The sequence below is a fragment of the Antechinus flavipes genome, chromosome 3, assembly GCF_016432865.1.
Source record: "Antechinus flavipes isolate AdamAnt ecotype Samford, QLD, Australia chromosome 3, AdamAnt_v2, whole genome shotgun sequence".
NCBI lineage: Eukaryota > Metazoa > Chordata > Mammalia > Dasyuromorphia > Dasyuridae > Antechinus > Antechinus flavipes.
The window spans coordinates 559,150,658-559,169,444 of NC_067400.1; the positions used below are offsets into that span (position 1 = coordinate 559,150,658).

Sequence of the window (18,787 nt, forward strand, 5' to 3'; positions counted from 1 at the left end):
GGGTCTCTTTTTAGCATCATACCACTATCTCCAAACACAGGCTGGAGAGTAATGACAGGCAATGCAAAGACATCCTGGTAGTGCAGTGAAAGGCTGGACAGCTAGCACAAGCATAATGAGGTTGGAGATCAAGAGCAGCAATCCTGAGTGCAATCTTATGTTGGCAAGACCGAAGTGCTAAGGCAGGTAATGTAAAGTTAGAATGCTAGTATAGGCAGTTTGGGGTTGAAGTACAAGTGTAGCCCACAAGAAGTTAAAGAGCCAGTGTAGACCGTGCAACTGAAATGTCAGTGCTTAACATGTAAGGCTGAGGTGCGATTTGAGACAAATTCTAGTTCAAGACCATGTGAGGCTGAAGTACTAATACAGACAATATTTTAGATTACAGGTGAGATAGAAATACATGTTTTAAAAGAAGGGTTCTGAATAATTAGAAAAACTTGGAAAAACTGCACCAAATGAATATTAAGCCCACTAACAAAGTTTATTTTTTGGCAAAGAGCATCTAGTCTAACTCATTATTATCTAACACCTTGTCCTGTAGAAAATACAAAAGGCCCATACCTATTAATTTTTCCATAAAAAGGTCATTGATCCAAATTGAAAGGCCATCCCTCTCCCTCTCTCCATAAAAATCATAGAGCTTGCCCTCCCCATGATAAGATGGACAAAACAATCCTTCAAAACAAAAATCATCTCCCTCTCTCTTCATCCATACACTAAATCAAGTTCTCATTCTGACCCGTCTCCTATAGTCCTTATAGATTTAGAGAAAGAAATAGAATATTCCAAGAAAGAGCATTAAGGTTACCAAGTCATTTAAAGTCATAGTGGAAGGGAAGGATAGGGCAAAGAAGAGAAAGAAGATGACTCATTTTGAGAATTGTGTGAATTGGAGGCATTTTCCAGTATTACCTATCTTTATACATAAATAATTGCATCTACTACACATGAGATAAATACATATACCCACTAGTGATGTGCAAAAACTGTCATTCTCCCAGTATATACTAAGGAAAAAAAATCCCCCCCACTCCGTCCCTTTTTTTCTGTCTTATACCTTCAATCTTCTCTCAACCAATATGATACCAATCCACAGAGGGACAGGAGATAAGGAAATGCTGCCTACAATCCAAAGGTGCCATTTTTAGACCCAAGTGCCCTCCATCATAGCTACAAATCTCAGTTTTTAATGAATAAGGCCTAAACATATCAAGAAAGATCTTATTTTAGACAAACTCCAACAGTACAGAAACTTCTTTTCTGATTCTCCTCCAATCCTGAATACCAAGACAAGGTATAAGAGAGCAATAATCATGGAAAGATAGAGTAGAGGGGGAGAGTGCTATGGTATAGTTTACCTAGTATTTAATTTTGATAAAATAACAGGCAGCAGTTTTCCTCTTTAATTACTAAACTAAAAATATAATTTAGCCATGGCAGCCTGAAATCAGAAATCCTTTTTGTGATGCTGTATGCTACTGACCAACTCTTCTCTTGCAAAAAATATCCAACAAGTTCTTGTATTCTAAAATGAATTCATCCCAGTTACCAGGGAACCATGAAACTTAAATCTTAATGAACTGTTTACACTCTAAATTACAGATGGAGTTTCCTTTCCCTTTTTTGTCAATTACAACTTTACTATACTACTCAGAATCCACCAGTTGTGACTTTATTGTTTTGCCTGGCAATTTACTGACTATTGAAAGGAGGAAGGAAAAGCTTGATCTTTATCTTATCCTCCCAAAAATACAAATAAAACACTTTACCTACAAGTCTCCAAGGGCAAGGCACTATTCCAGTAAGTGTATCATGACTATTAAATTTTGACTATAAGGAAGTACTCTTTCTAATTAAAAGAAGGTAGGAAAATTTGGCTAGCAGAACTCACAGCCTGCCAAGATGCAGGAACCCAAAGTCCAGTTATCCTCATAAGACATATATCGGCAAACTACAGAATCTGTGGGGCATTTATATTACCCAAGGAAGAGGAAGGATAGAGAATTGTCAAAACAGATCATTCCTTTCCTGAGGAAAGTGCTCTGATTGAGCTCCAAATAAACAACTTGATTTGCAGTAAAAGTTTAATATGCACTATAGTAAGGAAGTGGTCTCTCTAGGACATCATCAAGAGAAATAATGTGTGGAACAGGAGGCTTAATTCCTTTCCAGGAAAGTTCAAGATAATCAGTTCTCAGACTGGCAAAGGGTTTTTGATTCTTTTAAATATTTAAAATTTTACACTGCATCAGCTGAACCCAGTGAGATAAAAAGGTCCAGAACAATATCCCTTTACACTTCAAAGAATTGAAGTTTAGAGATGAAGATTTTCCAAGATCACACAAACAAAAATAAACTAAACAAAGAGTTCAGGCCTCACAAGTTCCAATCCCCAACATTTTTCACTATACCCTTAGCTGTCACTCCTGTGTTTGCAAATTTGGGTCTGAGTTCCTTTACTGGCAAGAATCAAATCTCATCAAATTCTTATTTCCCTTAAAATCTGCCAGTATTCTGAACATAATAGATGCCAAATAATTTTTAACTGAATTAAGTCCCACTACAGAGCACTGATAAAGTCCTTAGGAAAGTGCATATTCCTTTGTTTAACTTTGCTTCAGATTTGGAATAGCCCAACTTCAAATGAAGTAAGAAAGGTAATTATCAAGTCCTAGGTCAAGAACCGGGTAAGCAGATGGATAGATCTCTAGTTCCAGCTCTTGGTCCAAGAGTACCTAGTTTTCTAAATACACAAAGATTTTGCTTTGAAAAGGTTTAACTTGTGCTCTCTAGCCTCTCGTGAATACATGAGAGTGAAAGAAAGATAAAAGGAAGGGGGAAGGGGACTGTTGAGAAAAGAGCAATAGGAGAGAGAAGAGTAGAATTAGGAGAGGAAAAAAGAGATGGAGATAGGAAAGAAAGAAGTGAAGATAAGAAAGGGGAAGGAAAGAGAGTAAGAAGAAAGAACAGTGAAAAAGAAAAGAGAAGAGGAAAGAAATAGGTGTGAGAAAGAAGAGAGGCAAAGACTAAAATGTTATAGAAGAAAAGAAAAAAGAGGAAAGAATAAAGAACAAAAAGAGTGAAAAGGAAGGAGAAGCTGAGAAGGATAGAGAGGAGGAAAGAAAAGATAGAGAATGAAGAAGAGAGAGAGAGAGTAAAGAAGAGAAAAATAAAGAAGAAAACAGATAAATTTACTTTTGTCTATAGAGAATCGAGCAGTAAATAAGACCAAATATAATATCAACTTAGCTTTTTAAAAAAAAAAGTTGTTTTCACCTCTAGACCTAGAAATAAACATCACAGTCCTTCCCAGAATATAGGTTAAAATGTGTGTGTCCAATTATCTCTCTTTTCTCTTCTCCTAAAGAAGCTCATTTGCTCAGGTATCCCATTTTGTTCTGCTTTTAAAGATGATTCTCTAGGTCACTTTTCATGGTTGGGATCCTGTTCTTTCTCACCTACATAAAACTGGCACCAACCAATAGTGATGCCTAAGTTCGCACTCCACACTGATCAAAAGAATAGTTTAAATGAGATAAAGGTACTCCTTCACTCAGTATCCCTCCCTCCCTTCCAAGCTATGTGGGTGCTCTCTGTCTTGCCTAGCTCAAATATAAGGTCTATAGATGAGGAAAGCAGGGGAAAGATTGAGAAATAGTTCTAAAATTTCCTCCAAACTTCTTTCTTGATGAAGACTGGGATTGAAAAGTGACACATTGGATATTTGGCATAAAGCCTACATAGAGGCCTACTCCCTTAGGCAGGGCATGAGCTTCATGGCCCAATATGCTGAATGGAAGGTGAAAGGCATGAAGTTTATGGTTCAGATGAGAGTACAATGCTTCCCCCTCATACCTTGTGGTTATTAAATGAGATAAACCAATCAGCCCCGACTATTCTCTGGGGAGCTATGGAAAATATGGAAGTGGTGAAGAAAAGAGCTGCCAGTTTGGGGTGGCATAATGTGAGCATGCAGGAATCACAATTTTTGAGGGATGTATCTACCATGCTGAGGATCACAATTACTACAAAGAATAACTAGAAGAAGTTGAAAAGGCAACAGGAAAACCTGGTTGATTTTAAAGTACATGATTTAAAACATTTAGGAAAGAAAGGAAAAGAAAAAAGACAGGAGAGGAGGAAGAGGAGAAGAGGGAGAAGAGAGGAGAGGAAAAAGAGGAGAGGAGGCAGAGGAGAGGAGAGAAAAGCAGAGGAGAGGAAAAGAGAGGAGAAGAGAGGAGAGGAGAAAAAAGGAGAGAAAAGGAGAAGAGAGGAAAAAAGAGAGGAAAATGAAAGGAAGGAGAGGAGAAGAGAGGAAAAAACCAACATTAACAGTTTCTAGTCTAAAACCTAGAATGGAAAGCAATTCAGAGGTAGAGAAAAAGAAGAGGGAAGAGAAAATATAAGAGAGAAAGGAAGATAAGAAAGGGAAACTAAGAGTAAGAGGGAGAAGGAAAGAAGGGAAAAGTAAGAGATTAGTCAAGGAAAAGGCAAACTATACCATAATATAAATCCCCAGGCCCCTCTTCCCTCACTTCCTCCCTGTGCCATCTCCCAAAGTTAGTATATGTTTGTGAAGAGAGCACAGAATAAAAGGTGATGCAATAAATGCAGAAAAAATTTTAAAGGGCATCTTAGCATTCCACAAAAAAAAACAAAAAAACAAAAACAAAAACAAAAAGGAGAACCATGGCTCCAGGAAGATCAATAACTAGAATGGAAAACACTAGCACCTCTTAAATCAAGAGGCTAGAGAACTTACAGACAGATGTCTTCTGGTTATTGTCTTTGCTGGGCATCAGCTTCACTCCTCGAGATTTCAATTCGATTTGTTTCTTGACTAGAGATAAAAGAAGAAAAAAAGAGCAGTTTACCTTAGTGCCAGACTAGAGAATCTAGAACAGTGCTAGAGAATTTATTTATAAAGCAAAAATTTCATGTTAGTCTCCATAATTGGTCCTAGGCTATCTTATTATGTCCTAAACTCACAGCTGATCAGGAACAAGGTCTTTGAATGAATATACAAATATAGTACAGAATCCTTGGTATTACACTTGGAAACAAAAGAGATCCGGATTGAAATCCATCACAGCATTCAGCAGTTGCATGACCATAGGCAAATCACTGAATCTTTCTGAACCTCAATTTCCTCATCTCTAAAATGGGAATGATTGCAATTATAGTACTTCCAGGGCTGAACTGAAACTCAAAAGAAATAATATAATAGACTCTCAAACCTTAAAACACTTTATAAATGTTAGCTATATTTTATTTAGCTTGCTTATATCTACTTTGCCCAAGGATAGCTGACTTAAAGCATTAGTGAAATAGGAAACTATTTAGGGATGATCTGCAGCCTAAGTGAATAATAAAATCCTTCACTTGACATTCACTAGTAACATTCAACTAGTAACAATTGCAAATCTTTGGTTATGAGTGTTTCCAGGTTCATATTTTAAAATGCAAATGTCCCTCCCCCTTACACCATCACGTGAGCCACTTCTCAGGTCCTTTTGTCTAAACTTCAGATAAATAAGCGGGAGTTAAGGCAGGTACGCTTTGGAGGACTGGGATGGAAACAAAATTGACAAACTTGGCCCCTTGGTTACTTCAAAAAGCAGAGCTGTGACTGTGCAGCTGTGACCGACTGTAATCATATAGGAAACGGACGAGAATAAAATAAAAGTACAAGAAATGCTAACACCAGGTAAAGAGCAACCTAGGGATTTCTGCCTGGTAGGAGACAGCAATTATACATTATTAAAGCATCTAGAATACAACAACAGCAATAAGCATTTATTAAGTACTTACCATGTGCTTACCATAGTTCATGGGCACTATGGTAAGCATTAGGAATACAAAATCAAATGAACAGCAAAAAACAGTTCCTGTTCTAAAAGAGCTTACAATCTAACAGAGGAGATAACAAGCAAATAACTACATACAAAGAAAGGCACTAGCATTAATGGAAACCAGGAAAAACATGATGTAAAAGATGGGATTTTATCAAGGACTTGAGGGAAGTCAGAAGAGCAAGGAGACTAACCAATGTCACTTGATTACATAGTTTGGAACTGAGAGAAAAAGAAAATAAGACTATAAAAGTAGGAGGGGATGGTAATAAAGAACTTTAAAAATTCAGAAGATTTTATATTTAATCATGAAGTAATAGGAGTCATTAGACTTTACTGAATAAAAGGATGATATAGTCATAGCTGAGGTTTAGAAAGATCACTTTGACATAAGTAGAATTGTTATTTGTCTTTCATTCTTGAAGAGGACCATGATATCAGGAAGCTGATGCCATGACATGCAAGTGAATTGGATTTAAGTGAGGAAGGGCTGTGCAAGGTTACCTGCCTCATTTTCCCCTTTAGAGCCAAGATTTGAGGCAGAGAGAACCAAACAAAAGGCTTTTGCAGTCATCTAAATATCAAATGATCAGGGCTTGTACCAAGATGGTGGCAGTGTCAGAGAGCTAAGAGAGTACATACAAGAGACATTGAGAAGGCAGAATTGATAGGACTTGGCAAGGTATTGGATATAGGAGGTAAGAGAGAATGGTCAATGATGGCACCTACATGGATGCAGTAATTTGAAAATTGGGAGTCAGAGGGTCTGAGAGAAAAGCAAGAATGCTGAATTTAAGATGCAACAGATTCCAGTTTGAGCTGTCCAATACTAAGGTAATGACTAAAGGAAAAGGAGAGATGTTAGAGCTGGGAAGTATTTTTGAGAATAACTAGCCATACCAACCATACAATAGAGGCAAAAATAAGGAATAATGCCAGACAAAGCACAATGGTAGCTGGGAATCCTAAATCTTAATCCCTGTTTCTGAATTTCTATTGTACTCTTGGGTTTCTACCTGATCAGCTGAAGTATGGCCTTTGTTTTCCCTTAGCAGAATGAGTGTTGGGAGTTTAATTAATTCCATTTGTCTAGGACTTTTGCAGTTGTAGATTAGGACAGTTTTATCAACATTGACAAAAAGTGCTGCTACTAGCTAGGTTCAATTGCTCAGTACTACTAGCAGCACTCTACATTCTCCTGCTTTAAGGCAAACAGGAACCACAAAAAAAAATGGGGCTTTTACCATGTATAGTTTAGGCTCAAATCTGCTCTATACCTGAAGCAATAATCAAAAAAAAAATCAAAATCAAAAAAACCAATAAGATGTCTATTTGGGGAAAAATACAGACTGAATAATTTTGTGCCTGAATCATAAACCTCCCCATAGATTTCTTTCTCAGAAGTTCTGTTCATCTTAACTGAATATATGATGAAATCCAGTTATATCCACACACAGGCATTTCTTGATATGCATTCAAATCCCCTTGAAAAATGTGTGTTACTTTCCATGTGTATCCAGCAGTAAAATTCCTAGTGAACACCAATATAGACATATTATCAAGTAGAGGGCATTAGCAAAAAAAAATAATTCGAGCAATTCAAGCTGATTTGAGCTCCTATGAAACAGAATATGTGCTTCTTTATTAAGGCACAAATTTGGGGATAAGTGAAGTTCAATGCCAATAAAATTGTGACAGGAATACCCCAGCCCATAGGGGAGGATTGCAAGGTACCCAATAGCAGTCACATTAACCTCAGCGTAGTATCCACCACAGGCAAGAGAAATTTTTCACATCAAGGCAACAGTGAATCAAAAAATAATCTTCCCCAAATGTACTTTGTTTATCTAAGTATATGATGTGGAATCATCTGTTTACAGCTACCCAGATGAAAGGCAAGGTACTGAAGTACTCCCAGAAGCACAGAAATCATGTAGTAAATGGAATTGGAGGTTTTGTTGTCAAAATTGAAACAAACAGAAGTGAGGAAAGGAGTCCAAATAGGAGAGCCTGCCTATGTTGAACACAGAAAAGGGAAAAAAAAATATTTTGTAGAGAGAATCTCTAGCACTAGTAAGTTTCAGTTTTCTCATCTCTAAAATTATATCTGTTCTACCTATGAATAAGGACAAAATTATATAAGGCATGGTATAAAGTATTTTTTAAAGCTAAATACTGTTATTATTAAGTATTAGAAAGGTACAAGAGATCAGAAGATTTTATGGGGATACTCTCATTGAATTGGTATTTTTTTAAACATGAACATAGATAGACAAGAAGGAAAAAAAACACGGAAGAAAACTACAACACACCTAAGAGAAACTTTATGATTATTTCACATTTAAGAGAGAAAGATTTCCAGAAACCTGAAGTTCTATTCCCTTTGCAAAGGCCTTCTTGAAACCTGGCTCCATTTCCTCCTGGACTCTGTACATATCATGGAAGAAAGTATCACAGACTTTTGGAAGGTGTTTGAACAGTATTTTATTTTTCCTAATTACTGATAATAGTACCAAATATTCCTTCTTCTATGTTAAATTGCTCGCCATTTTGAGGGGAAAAGGAGGAAGAAGAGAGGAGAAGAGAATTCAGAACTCTAAATTTAAAAAAAAACATGAATGTTAAGAAATTGTTTTACCCAAAGACTCCAGTTTTGGGGATGAGAACTCATTATTTGATAAAAATGCTGGGAAAATTGGAAATTAGTGTGGCAGAAACTAGACATTGATTCACACTTAACACCATACACCAAGATAATGTCAAAATGGGTTCATGACCTAGGCATAAAGAATGAGATTATAAATAAATTGGAAGAGCATAGGATAGTTTACCTCTCAGACCTGTGGAAGAGGAAAGAATTTATGACCAAAGAAGAACTAGGGATCACAATTGAACACAAAATAGAAAATTTTGATTATATCAAATTGAAAAGTTATTGTACAAATAAAACTAATGCAGACAAGATTAGAAGGGAAACAATAAGCTGGGAAAACATTTTTACAGTCAAAGGTTCTGATAAAGGCCTCATTTGCAAAATATATAGAGAATTGACTCTAATTTATAAGAAATCAAGCCATTCTCCATAAATGGTCAAAGGATATGAACAGACAATTCTCAGAGGAAGAAATTGAAACTATTTCTAGCCACATGAAAAGATGCTCCAAGTCATTATTAATCAGAGAAATGCAAATTAAGACAACTCTGAGATACCACTACACACCTGTCAGATTGGCTAGAGTGACAGGGAAAGATAATGTGGAATGTTGGAGGGGATGTGGGAAAACAGGGACATTGATGCATTGTTGGTAGAATTGTGAACACATCCAGCCATTCTGGAGAGCAATTTGGAACTATGCTCAAAAAGTTATCAAACTGTGAATACCCTTTGATCCAGCAGTGATTCTACTAGGCTTATACCCCAAAGAGATACTAAAGAAGGGAAAGGGACCTGTATGTGCCAAAATGTTTGTGGCAGCCCTGTTTGTAGTGGCCAGAAACTGGAAAATGAATGGATGCCCATCAACTGGAGAATGGTTGGGTAAATTATGGTATATGAACGTTATGGAATATTATTGTTCTGTAAGAAATGACCAGCAGGATGAATACAGAGAGGACTGGTGAGACGTACATGAACTGATGCTAAGTGAAATGAGCAGAACCAGGAGATCATTATATACCTCAACAATGATACTGTATGAGGATGTATTCTGATGGAAATGGATCTCTTGAACAAAGAGATCTAACTCAAGTTTCAATTGATCAAGGATGGACAGAAGTAGCTACACCCAAAGAAAGAACACTGGGAAATGAATGTAAACTGTTAGCATGTTTGTTTTTCTTCCCAGATTATTTTTACCTTCTGAATCCAACTCTTCCTGTGCAACAAGAGAACTGTTCGGTTCTGCACACATATATTACATCTAGGATATACTGTAATCTATTCAACATGTAAAGGACTGCTTGCCATCTGGAGGAGGGGGTGGAGGTAGGGAGGGGAAAAGTCAGAACAGAAGTGAGTGCAAGGGATAATGTAAAAAAAATTACCCAGGCTTGGGTTCTATCAATAAAAAGTTATAATAAAAAAAAAAGAAATTGTTTTTGTCAGTAATTGGGAAATTATCATTTCGATCAGTTCTGAGTACCACAGTTTAAGAAGGATATTAATGAGCTGGAAAATATCAAGAGGCGTATTGACCAAGATAGTAATATATAATATGAAATATGTTATCATATGAATATCTCATATGAATATGCCATATGAAAATCAGTTGGGAGAGGATTCTGGGAAGATGATGGAGTAGGTCAGAAAACTTTTCAATCTCCACAGACTCCAAAACTTTTCTCCCTCCACAAAAGACAACCCATCACTTCAGAGCAGCAGAAATAAACATGGAATAAAGCAGTTGTCCTCCTAAGACAATTTGGTAAGACTGGACATCCAGGGGCAGAGGCTTGGCCTGAGTGAAGTACTTAGTGAATCGAAAAACAAGCTCTGGGGGCAGCTGGGTGGAGAGGCAGACTCAAACTTAAAAACTTTCCTTTTGCAGACAGTGTGGGAGTCTAACAGGAAAAGCCTAGAGGACCTTCCACTGGGGAGAGACACCAAGCATAGTTGTATAAATAGACCAGACTTGTCCCTAGTTGCAGCTAGGAGGAGAGGGAATTAGCACACATCTGTTCAATGCTAGAGGGGGGAAGACTATTGATTATGGGCATTTGGAGGAGAGCAAAGTCTCTGGTTTCAGTTCTGAGGCAGAGAGGACAGCTATATTTTACAGGTACCTAAAGGACCAGAGGCAGCAAGATCATTTGCAGGAAAATTTAGCTGGAGAGGAGAGTCCAAGGTTGGACTAAAGACATTGTTCAGAAAAGAACAATTAAAAAAAAAAAACTCTTGAGGCTTAGGGCATCATTCTCCATAATTGAGGACTGTAACTTGATTATATTAATAGTTGTTAAATAAATAAATAAATGTGACAATACAAAGTAGACAGAACCTAACCATAGCTAGCTATTATGGGAATAGAAAAGATTTGGGGTCATATTTGAAGGGAAGTAATAGAATTTTTATAAAGCCACTCCTTTTTCATTGAGAAACATCAAATGGTCCCAAACACAAAAAGAGCTTATGGAAGAACTTAACAATATTTTAAAAAATTATATTAGAATGATCAAGGAAAAATTAGAGAAAAAATAAAAGCAAGCCAAGAAAATCAAGAAAATTGTGAAAAGAACATCAACTAATTGGAAATAGAACTTAAAGAAAATAATTTCTTGAAAGCTAGAATTGGGCAAGTAGAAGTTAATGATGTTCTAAAATGCTAAGAAATGATAAAATAAAATCAAAAGAATGAAAAATATAGAGAGTGAAACATCTTACCCAAAAACAAGTGATCTGGAGGACAGATCAAGTAGAAATAATGACTACTACTCAGACTACTTGAAAATTATGATAAATAAAGAATCTTGATATAACATTACAAGAAATTTTCAACGAAAATTGCCTTTAAGTTCTAGAAGAAGAAGCTTAAGTAGGAATAGGAAAAAAATCCATCAATCACTATGGGAAAAAGATCCCAGGAGGAAAATTTACCATAATATCATAGCCATGTTTCAAAGCTCCCAGATAAAGGAGAAAATGTTAAAGAAGAAAAATTAAATATTATGGAGTTACTATAAGGATTACACAAAACTCTCTATGTTGAAGAATCATAGGTCTTAGAATACTATATTCCCTAAAACAAAAACAAACAAAAAAAAGGTAGGGTTACAAGCAAGGATAATTTCAAAGTTAAGTATAATCCTGAATGGGGGGGGAGGGGAGAAGAACACAACAAACTCAGAAACTTTCAGATTTTTCTGACAAAAATCCCAGAACTTAAGGGGAAATTCAAAATATAACATCCAGAAGAAATATAAGAGATAATAAAGCCTAATTATAAGGGTTTCAATAAGATCAAATTGTTTTCTTTGTACATGTGAAAATATTAACGGTAGTGATATTATGATTTTCATCATTATTTGGTAGTTTGAAAGAAAGACACAGGGTGAGCTGAATATGATGGGATGTTTCTAAAAAATATACATAAAGTTGTAAGGAGAGATAAAAAGAAGTAATTATCTCATACAAATAAGGCATTAAAGGAAAAACTAATACAGAAGAAGCTAATAGGGGAAGAGAGGTAGTACTGGAAACTTAAATCTCACCAAGAATGTGTTAAAGGGGAATAACATATAAAGCTAGAAGGGTATAAAAATCTTCTAGATTTGGAAAGAAATAAGGTAAGGGGTTAGGGTAGGAGGAGAGGATAAAGGAGGGATTCTCAGAGGGGTAGATAAGTTAAGGAATAGTAAAGCAAGACAGCATGAAATTGTAGAGGACTAGTGAGTGATAGGATAAATATAATAAGAAGGATAATGAAGAAAAACAGGAAGGAGAAAAATACATATCAGTTGTAGTTAATTGTAGCTTAGAATGTGAATGGATGAATTTATCCATAAAACCAAAATGCTCAGCATATTAAAAATCTGAACTCAGTAATATGTTGCTTTCAGGAAACATTATAAAAATTAGAGATATACACAAAGAGAAAATAAAGGGCAGGAGTAGAATTTTGTATGTTTAAAAAAACAGGGATAGTAATCATAATCTCAAAGTTCAATTTTAAATAGATTTAATCAAAAGTGAAAAATAGCAAAACTTCACTATATATCAGCAATATAATTCAATATTTTCTTAGACAATTTAAATTACCTAGGCAGGATAAAATGCCTGAGTGCATACTTGTCAAAACAGATACAGGAACAATATGAATATAAACAAAAAATCCACTCTTTATACAAATAAACCCGTCTAAATAATTGAAATAGTATTTATTGATCATGGGTAGATAAAGCCAATATAATTTTTTAAATGGCAGTTTTACTTATCTATTTATTCAATGTCATTCCAGTTAAATTACTAAAAAAAATAACTAAGAAAAAATAATAACAAAATTTATTTGGAAGAACAAAGTTAGGGACTTGAAAGAAATTAGGGGAAAAAAGATGTAAAGGAATTAGATACAGCTGTATTAGACCTTAAACTATATTATAAGGGTGAGAACATTTTTGAAGTATAAAAAAGCTAATTTCAATTATTTCAAATTAAATTTTTTGTATAAATAAAAATCTATATAACCAAAGACAGAAGTAATACAGATAAAATGTAATTGGGTTGGAGTGTTTGCTACGGTGTAAGAAATGATGACCTAGTTGATTTAGAAAAACCTGGAAAGACTTGAACTATGAAGGAAGATGCTATCCACCTTCAGAGAAATGATTATAGGAGGGAATAAGCTTAGCACAGTCTTACATATATGTGTATGAGGGTATTTTGTTGAGGCATTTGGGGTTAAGTGAATTGCCCAGGGTCACACAGCTAATAAGTGTTAAGTGTCTGAGACCAGATTTGAACTCAAGTTCTCCTGATTTTAGGACCAGTGGTCTATCCACTTCATTACATAGTTGCCCAGTATAATATATATATATATATATTGAATATATGTTTATCCTTATCTATGTGTATGTGTGTGTGTGTGTGTGTGTGTGTATATATATATATATATATATATATATATATATATATATGTCCATGTTTAATTGTAGCCTTTTGTAGTTGGGATGGGGAAGAAAAAAATCAAGTAAAAATGCATAGCAGAAAACAAAAGAAAACATACAAGGAAGCAAAGAAAAGCTGGGCAATTTTGAAAAAAAAAGTTTAGTTCTTAATATATAGGTTTTCTTGAAATGGAAGTGTATTCTCTTATACTGAATATATGTTTCTTTGCTCCTTTAGTAATTAAGTTTAAAATTTTTTAATTACCAAAATTAGTTGAAAGAACTGAGTTTAACAAGAGGAGAGGACTCATGGAGGATGAGAGTTAAGATAGTTGTATTCTAGCATTTGAAAGGCTACTATGTAAAAGAGGGATTAAAATTATTTGTTTTGTAGGGCCTCAGAGAACAGAACTAGGAACAATTGCTGGAAGTTACTGATACAAATTTATATTTGATGCAAAAAAAAAAGTAAAGAACAAATTAGATCTCTCCAAAATTAACAATAAAAAAAAATCAATAATAAAAAAAAATCAATTAACAAACATTAAGCATCTTCTCTGTGCCAGGCACTGTTCTAAGCACTGTGGATAAAAGAAAGGCACTTTTACCTCATTCTCTCCAATATTTGTCATTTTCCCATTCTATCATTTCTATCAGATAGGTATGAGCAGACACCTCAAAGATTTTTTAAATTTGCACTTCTTTACTCAACAATGATTTAGAGAATTTTTTCACATAACTATATATGACTATGATTTCTTCATCCAAAGCCAATCTGTTCATATCTTTTGATCATTTTTCAACTGGGGAAAGACTCATAATCTCATAAATTTGACAAAGTTCTCTATATTGAAATACAAAACCTTTATCCTAGAAACTGTCTATAATTTTTTTCTCAATTTTCTGCTTTCCTTCTAATCTTGATCACATTGCTTTTAAATTTAATATAATCAAAATTATCCAGTTCATGTTTCCCAATGCCCTCTATCTGTTGCTTATTTATAAATTCTTCTTTTATTCATAAGTTTGATAGGTTAATATTCATTTTTTAAAGTTCTAAGTTCCAAATTCTCTCTCTCCTTCCATCCTATGGACAAATCATCTAAAACTCATTGTACTACCTAAAAATCATTGTAAAACAATCAAATTAGTATATCACATTTTAAGAAATAATAAATGAAAACTGCTCAGATTTCTTAGAATCTAGGAGCAAAGCAAAAATAATTAAAATCATCCTGAAAGAAACATTAAAACAAAAACTCTTCAGAATGTTGTAGCCAAAATCCAGGGTTCTAAAGAAAAAAAATATTGCAAATATCCATAAATAGTATTGAAAAGCCATAGTCAAGATCACACAAATCTTGACAGCTGCCACAATAAAATAGGAGAATCAAAATTATTCCAAAAGGTAGAACAAAAGGATTTAGAATCAAGAATAACTTATTCAGCAAAATCTAGCATAATTCTACAAAGGAAAACTGAATTCTTAAGGACACAGAGCATTTCCAAGCATTCCTGATAAAAAGATGAGAAGTGAGTAAATACTCTGGAAAGAAAATGCAACAGAGAAGAGGAAATATATAAAAGTAAACAATTTGATCAACTGTAAGGGATTATGTGAGAATGTTTATGTTATTCGGGAGAGAAGCAACAAATGTCCTCTGATAGGCCTAACGCCTTCAAAGTTCATAGAGAAAATTCAAAAAGACAAGAGCACCTGAGGGTGGTTCGATGAAAAAGAAAGAAATAAAGAAAAAGGAGTGTCAAAGTGAATAAAAGGGAGAGCAAGAAAAAGAAACATTTTTCACATAACTGGGATTCATGAGATGAAGAACATACAAGGCCAGGATGATCAGGTACCTCATGAAATTCATTTTTATCAGAATCAGACAAATTGGATCAAATACTCACAAATGCACACACATTTACACCCAGGCTATAGAAATATACTGAACTCAAAAAAAGAAATAGAAGGATCAGGGAGAGGGGGAAGAGATTTTAAGGGAAAGATATAGAAAGAACTAACCATAAGTATACAAACTCCAACATGAGGGAGGGGAAGAGAAAAGTTAAGAAGAAAGATTAAAATCTTGTCACTGGAGCAGTAACAACATAACAAAAATGAATCTAATCTTTTGTGTAGCACAAGTATCAGGCAAATTCCTCTCTTTCTAACTTCTTTATTGTAAAGAGAGGGCTGGAAAAAAATAAAGCAATAGTATTGAGGAAAGAACATCATTAACAACCAAAACAATGAATGTGATGAACTTACAAATGAGAAGAAAGGAGATAATAAAAAGCAAAATTCAATATATTATTCACAAGGAACACATTTGAAACAAAGATTCACACAGAGTTAAGTGAGGTATTGGAGCAGAATCTCCTAAACTTCAAATGAACTCTCAAAAGCAGGGGTATTAATCATGACTTCAGACAAGGACAGTAAAAATAGGCACAATGAAAAGAGAAGCAGGAAAGCTACATTATACTTATAGGCACCACAAATTCCAAATCAGTATCAATACTTATATAGGCAATGTATAGTATAGCATTAAAAAGTTAAATGAATTGAAGGAAAACATAGACTTGGAAAAATCTAACAAAAATTAAGAGTTTGAATACGACTTTTTAAAAAATAAAGCAATAGATTTCTGGCAATTACTTAATCAGAAAAGAAGGGAATTTATGTATTTCTTAGTCATGCCTATATATATAGATAGATGCCAATATCTAAATAGATAGCTATAATCTTAAAAAATTAAAAATTATTGGAGACTAAGTAACTTATACTAAAGAATTGGTGAATCAAAAGAACAAATCATAGAAACAGTAGACAATTTTATAAATTATAATAACAAAAGACAACATATGAAAACTTCTAAACTACAGTCAAAACTTAGGCTAAAATAATATATTTCTAAAGAATTTCATCAATAAAACAAAGGAAAAACAAATCAATAATTTCAGTATATAATTTAAAAATGGAAATGTACCAAATTAGAATCCTTCAACTTAACACAAAAATAGAAATCCTGAAAATTAAAGAAGAGATGAATAAAACTTAAAAGCTTTAAAAAAAATTGAACTAACAAAGCCAGAAGCTGATTTTTGGAATGAATTAAAATAAAATAATCACATGATTTCCTTTTAGCAAAGAAAGGAAAATAAAGTTGTTCAAGTGGAAAAGGAAAACAGTAGAATTCATGATAAAAAAGAAATAAATAAGGGAATCAGTAATTATCAATAATTATTTTCCAGTGACATGTCAATAACATTGATGATCAAGATAAAATGAACATTTATAAAATAATATAAATATACAAATATTTATACAAAATAATATCCAAATATACAAAAATATGTAAAATTTATATATTTTAATAGAACCAGGTTTTAATTAGCTTAATTATTAGAAAAAGCAAGTGAGATACCTACAAATGAACTCCTAAGGGTAAAAAAATCCAAAATTAAGTGGTTTACAATATATTATGTCAAAAAATTAAAAAAATAATTATAATGTTATATAAACTTCAATAATAGAAAAAAGGGATTTTTTCATTCTTTTTCTATGATTCATTTATGTTATTGATCAGGAAGAGACAAAGCAGAGAAAGAAAATGAAGGATCAAAATGCCTAACTAATATTGAACAAAAATATTAAATACTGATCAAAAAACTATGACAATGTATTAAAATTATACACTATGACAAAGTTTTTAAATTGACAAAAAGAAAAGAAAAATGACAATTTTCAGAGAGACTATAGGGTAAAAAACACATTGGAGAAGCTATGATTTGGTTCAGCTATTCTGGAAATGAATTTGCAACTGTAACTTAAAAATCACTGAACTGTACATACACACTCCTTTGGCTCAGTGATACTCTTAGGCCTACACCTCAAAGGGATCACATAAAAAGGAAAATAATCAAAATGTACAAAAATCTTTAAACTAACCTCTTTTATAGTAGCAAACAACCAAAAACTAAGGGGATCTTCATCTCTTGGGAATTGTCTTAATTAACGATTTCTACTATATGATTGTAATAGAATATTATCCATTTATTTTTCCATATGAAAAAAATGAATCATTTTAGAGAAACCTAAGAATATCTGAATGAACAAAAGTATTTGAGCAAAATCAGGAGACATGTAGACATATATGTGTGTGTATACGTATATATAATAAAAACATTATTAAGAAAAAATTTCTGAAAATTTTGAAAACTCAAAACACAAAAGGATAAAGTCTCCCAGTACCCTTTCAATTGAAATAAAAACTTTGAAAATATTCTCTGGAAAAGAAAAGTTGTATTAAATAAAGTATTATATAGTCAATATAACAAACGATCCATTAATTACCTTGATATTGGGCACTGAATCCCTTCAATCTGTGGTTGCCATCCGATGTGAAGTGAAGGCGAAGCCAGTTCTTACTGCTGATAACTGGGGGAGGAAGGCTGGCTCCAGTGAACCTAATGAGATATAAGATGCAAATGATCATTGAAAATGAACATTGATAATACACTCTACTGAGTAACTCATGATGCTAGCATGGATAACCAACCCTCACTCTTATTGAAGCAGGAGGTTTGTCTTCAAGGATAGCTGGGGAAAGAGATTTGCGAATTATCTCTGTGACTTTTCCCTAAATAATATAGATCATAAAAATCAAGATACCAAAACCAAAAGCATAAGGATATAGTGACAAAGATACATGGATCTGGGAATACCATTCTACCACTGGACCATCACTGTAAGAACCCTAATCCCCATCTGTCTAATTCCTTCATTAGCTTCTGTCTGCCTTATTTTAGTGCTTTAATATCTGTTCTAAATTAAAGAGGAAGATATCTATTTAATTCTGTCTGTCTGTCTATCTCTGTCTCTCTGTCTCTGTGTGTATGTTTCTATCTCTTTCTCAAAAGGAAGTATGAGATAGTCTAATTCTTCTTTTGCAATATGTCTCAAATTTATTCCTTCCTCTCAGTCTCTATTAATGTTGGTATGGTCTAAGACACCACTGTTTCTTACCAACAAATCCTAACAGGTCTCCAGTACTCAGATAGATTTCCTTTGTAAGTAAATTCAATTCAGTATTTATTCAATATAACACTTATGTAAAAGTGTTAGTTGATGGTTGTTGTTTTTTTAAGTAACCCAATAACAAAAAGTCCCTGCCCTTCAGAAACTTATATTCTAAATTATAATTTATCATCCATACTAACAGCTGCCTAACATGTGAGAACACAGACCTGATCTTATCATTTTCCTGATTTTGTGAATGTCTCTTTATTAATTTGCTGGAGCTATTTTCATCAGACTCCCCAGCCTG

General features: G+C 33.8%; 1 protein-coding gene across 1 annotated transcript in view; it reads right to left on the reverse strand.

Annotated features, from left to right (window-relative positions):
- Positions 1 to 18,787, reverse strand: part of CSMD2 (CUB and Sushi multiple domains 2) — a 1,001,023-nt gene that overhangs the window by 416,633 nt on the left and 565,603 nt on the right. Inside the window, exons 6-7 of the mRNA XM_051987630.1 lie at positions 17,815 to 17,927; positions 4,766 to 4,843 (exon numbers count right to left, since the gene is read on the reverse strand). Coding sequence (XP_051843590.1) covers positions 4,766 to 4,843; positions 17,815 to 17,927 — 191 coding nt within the window. The remainder of the gene's footprint in view (positions 1 to 4,765; positions 4,844 to 17,814; positions 17,928 to 18,787) is intronic.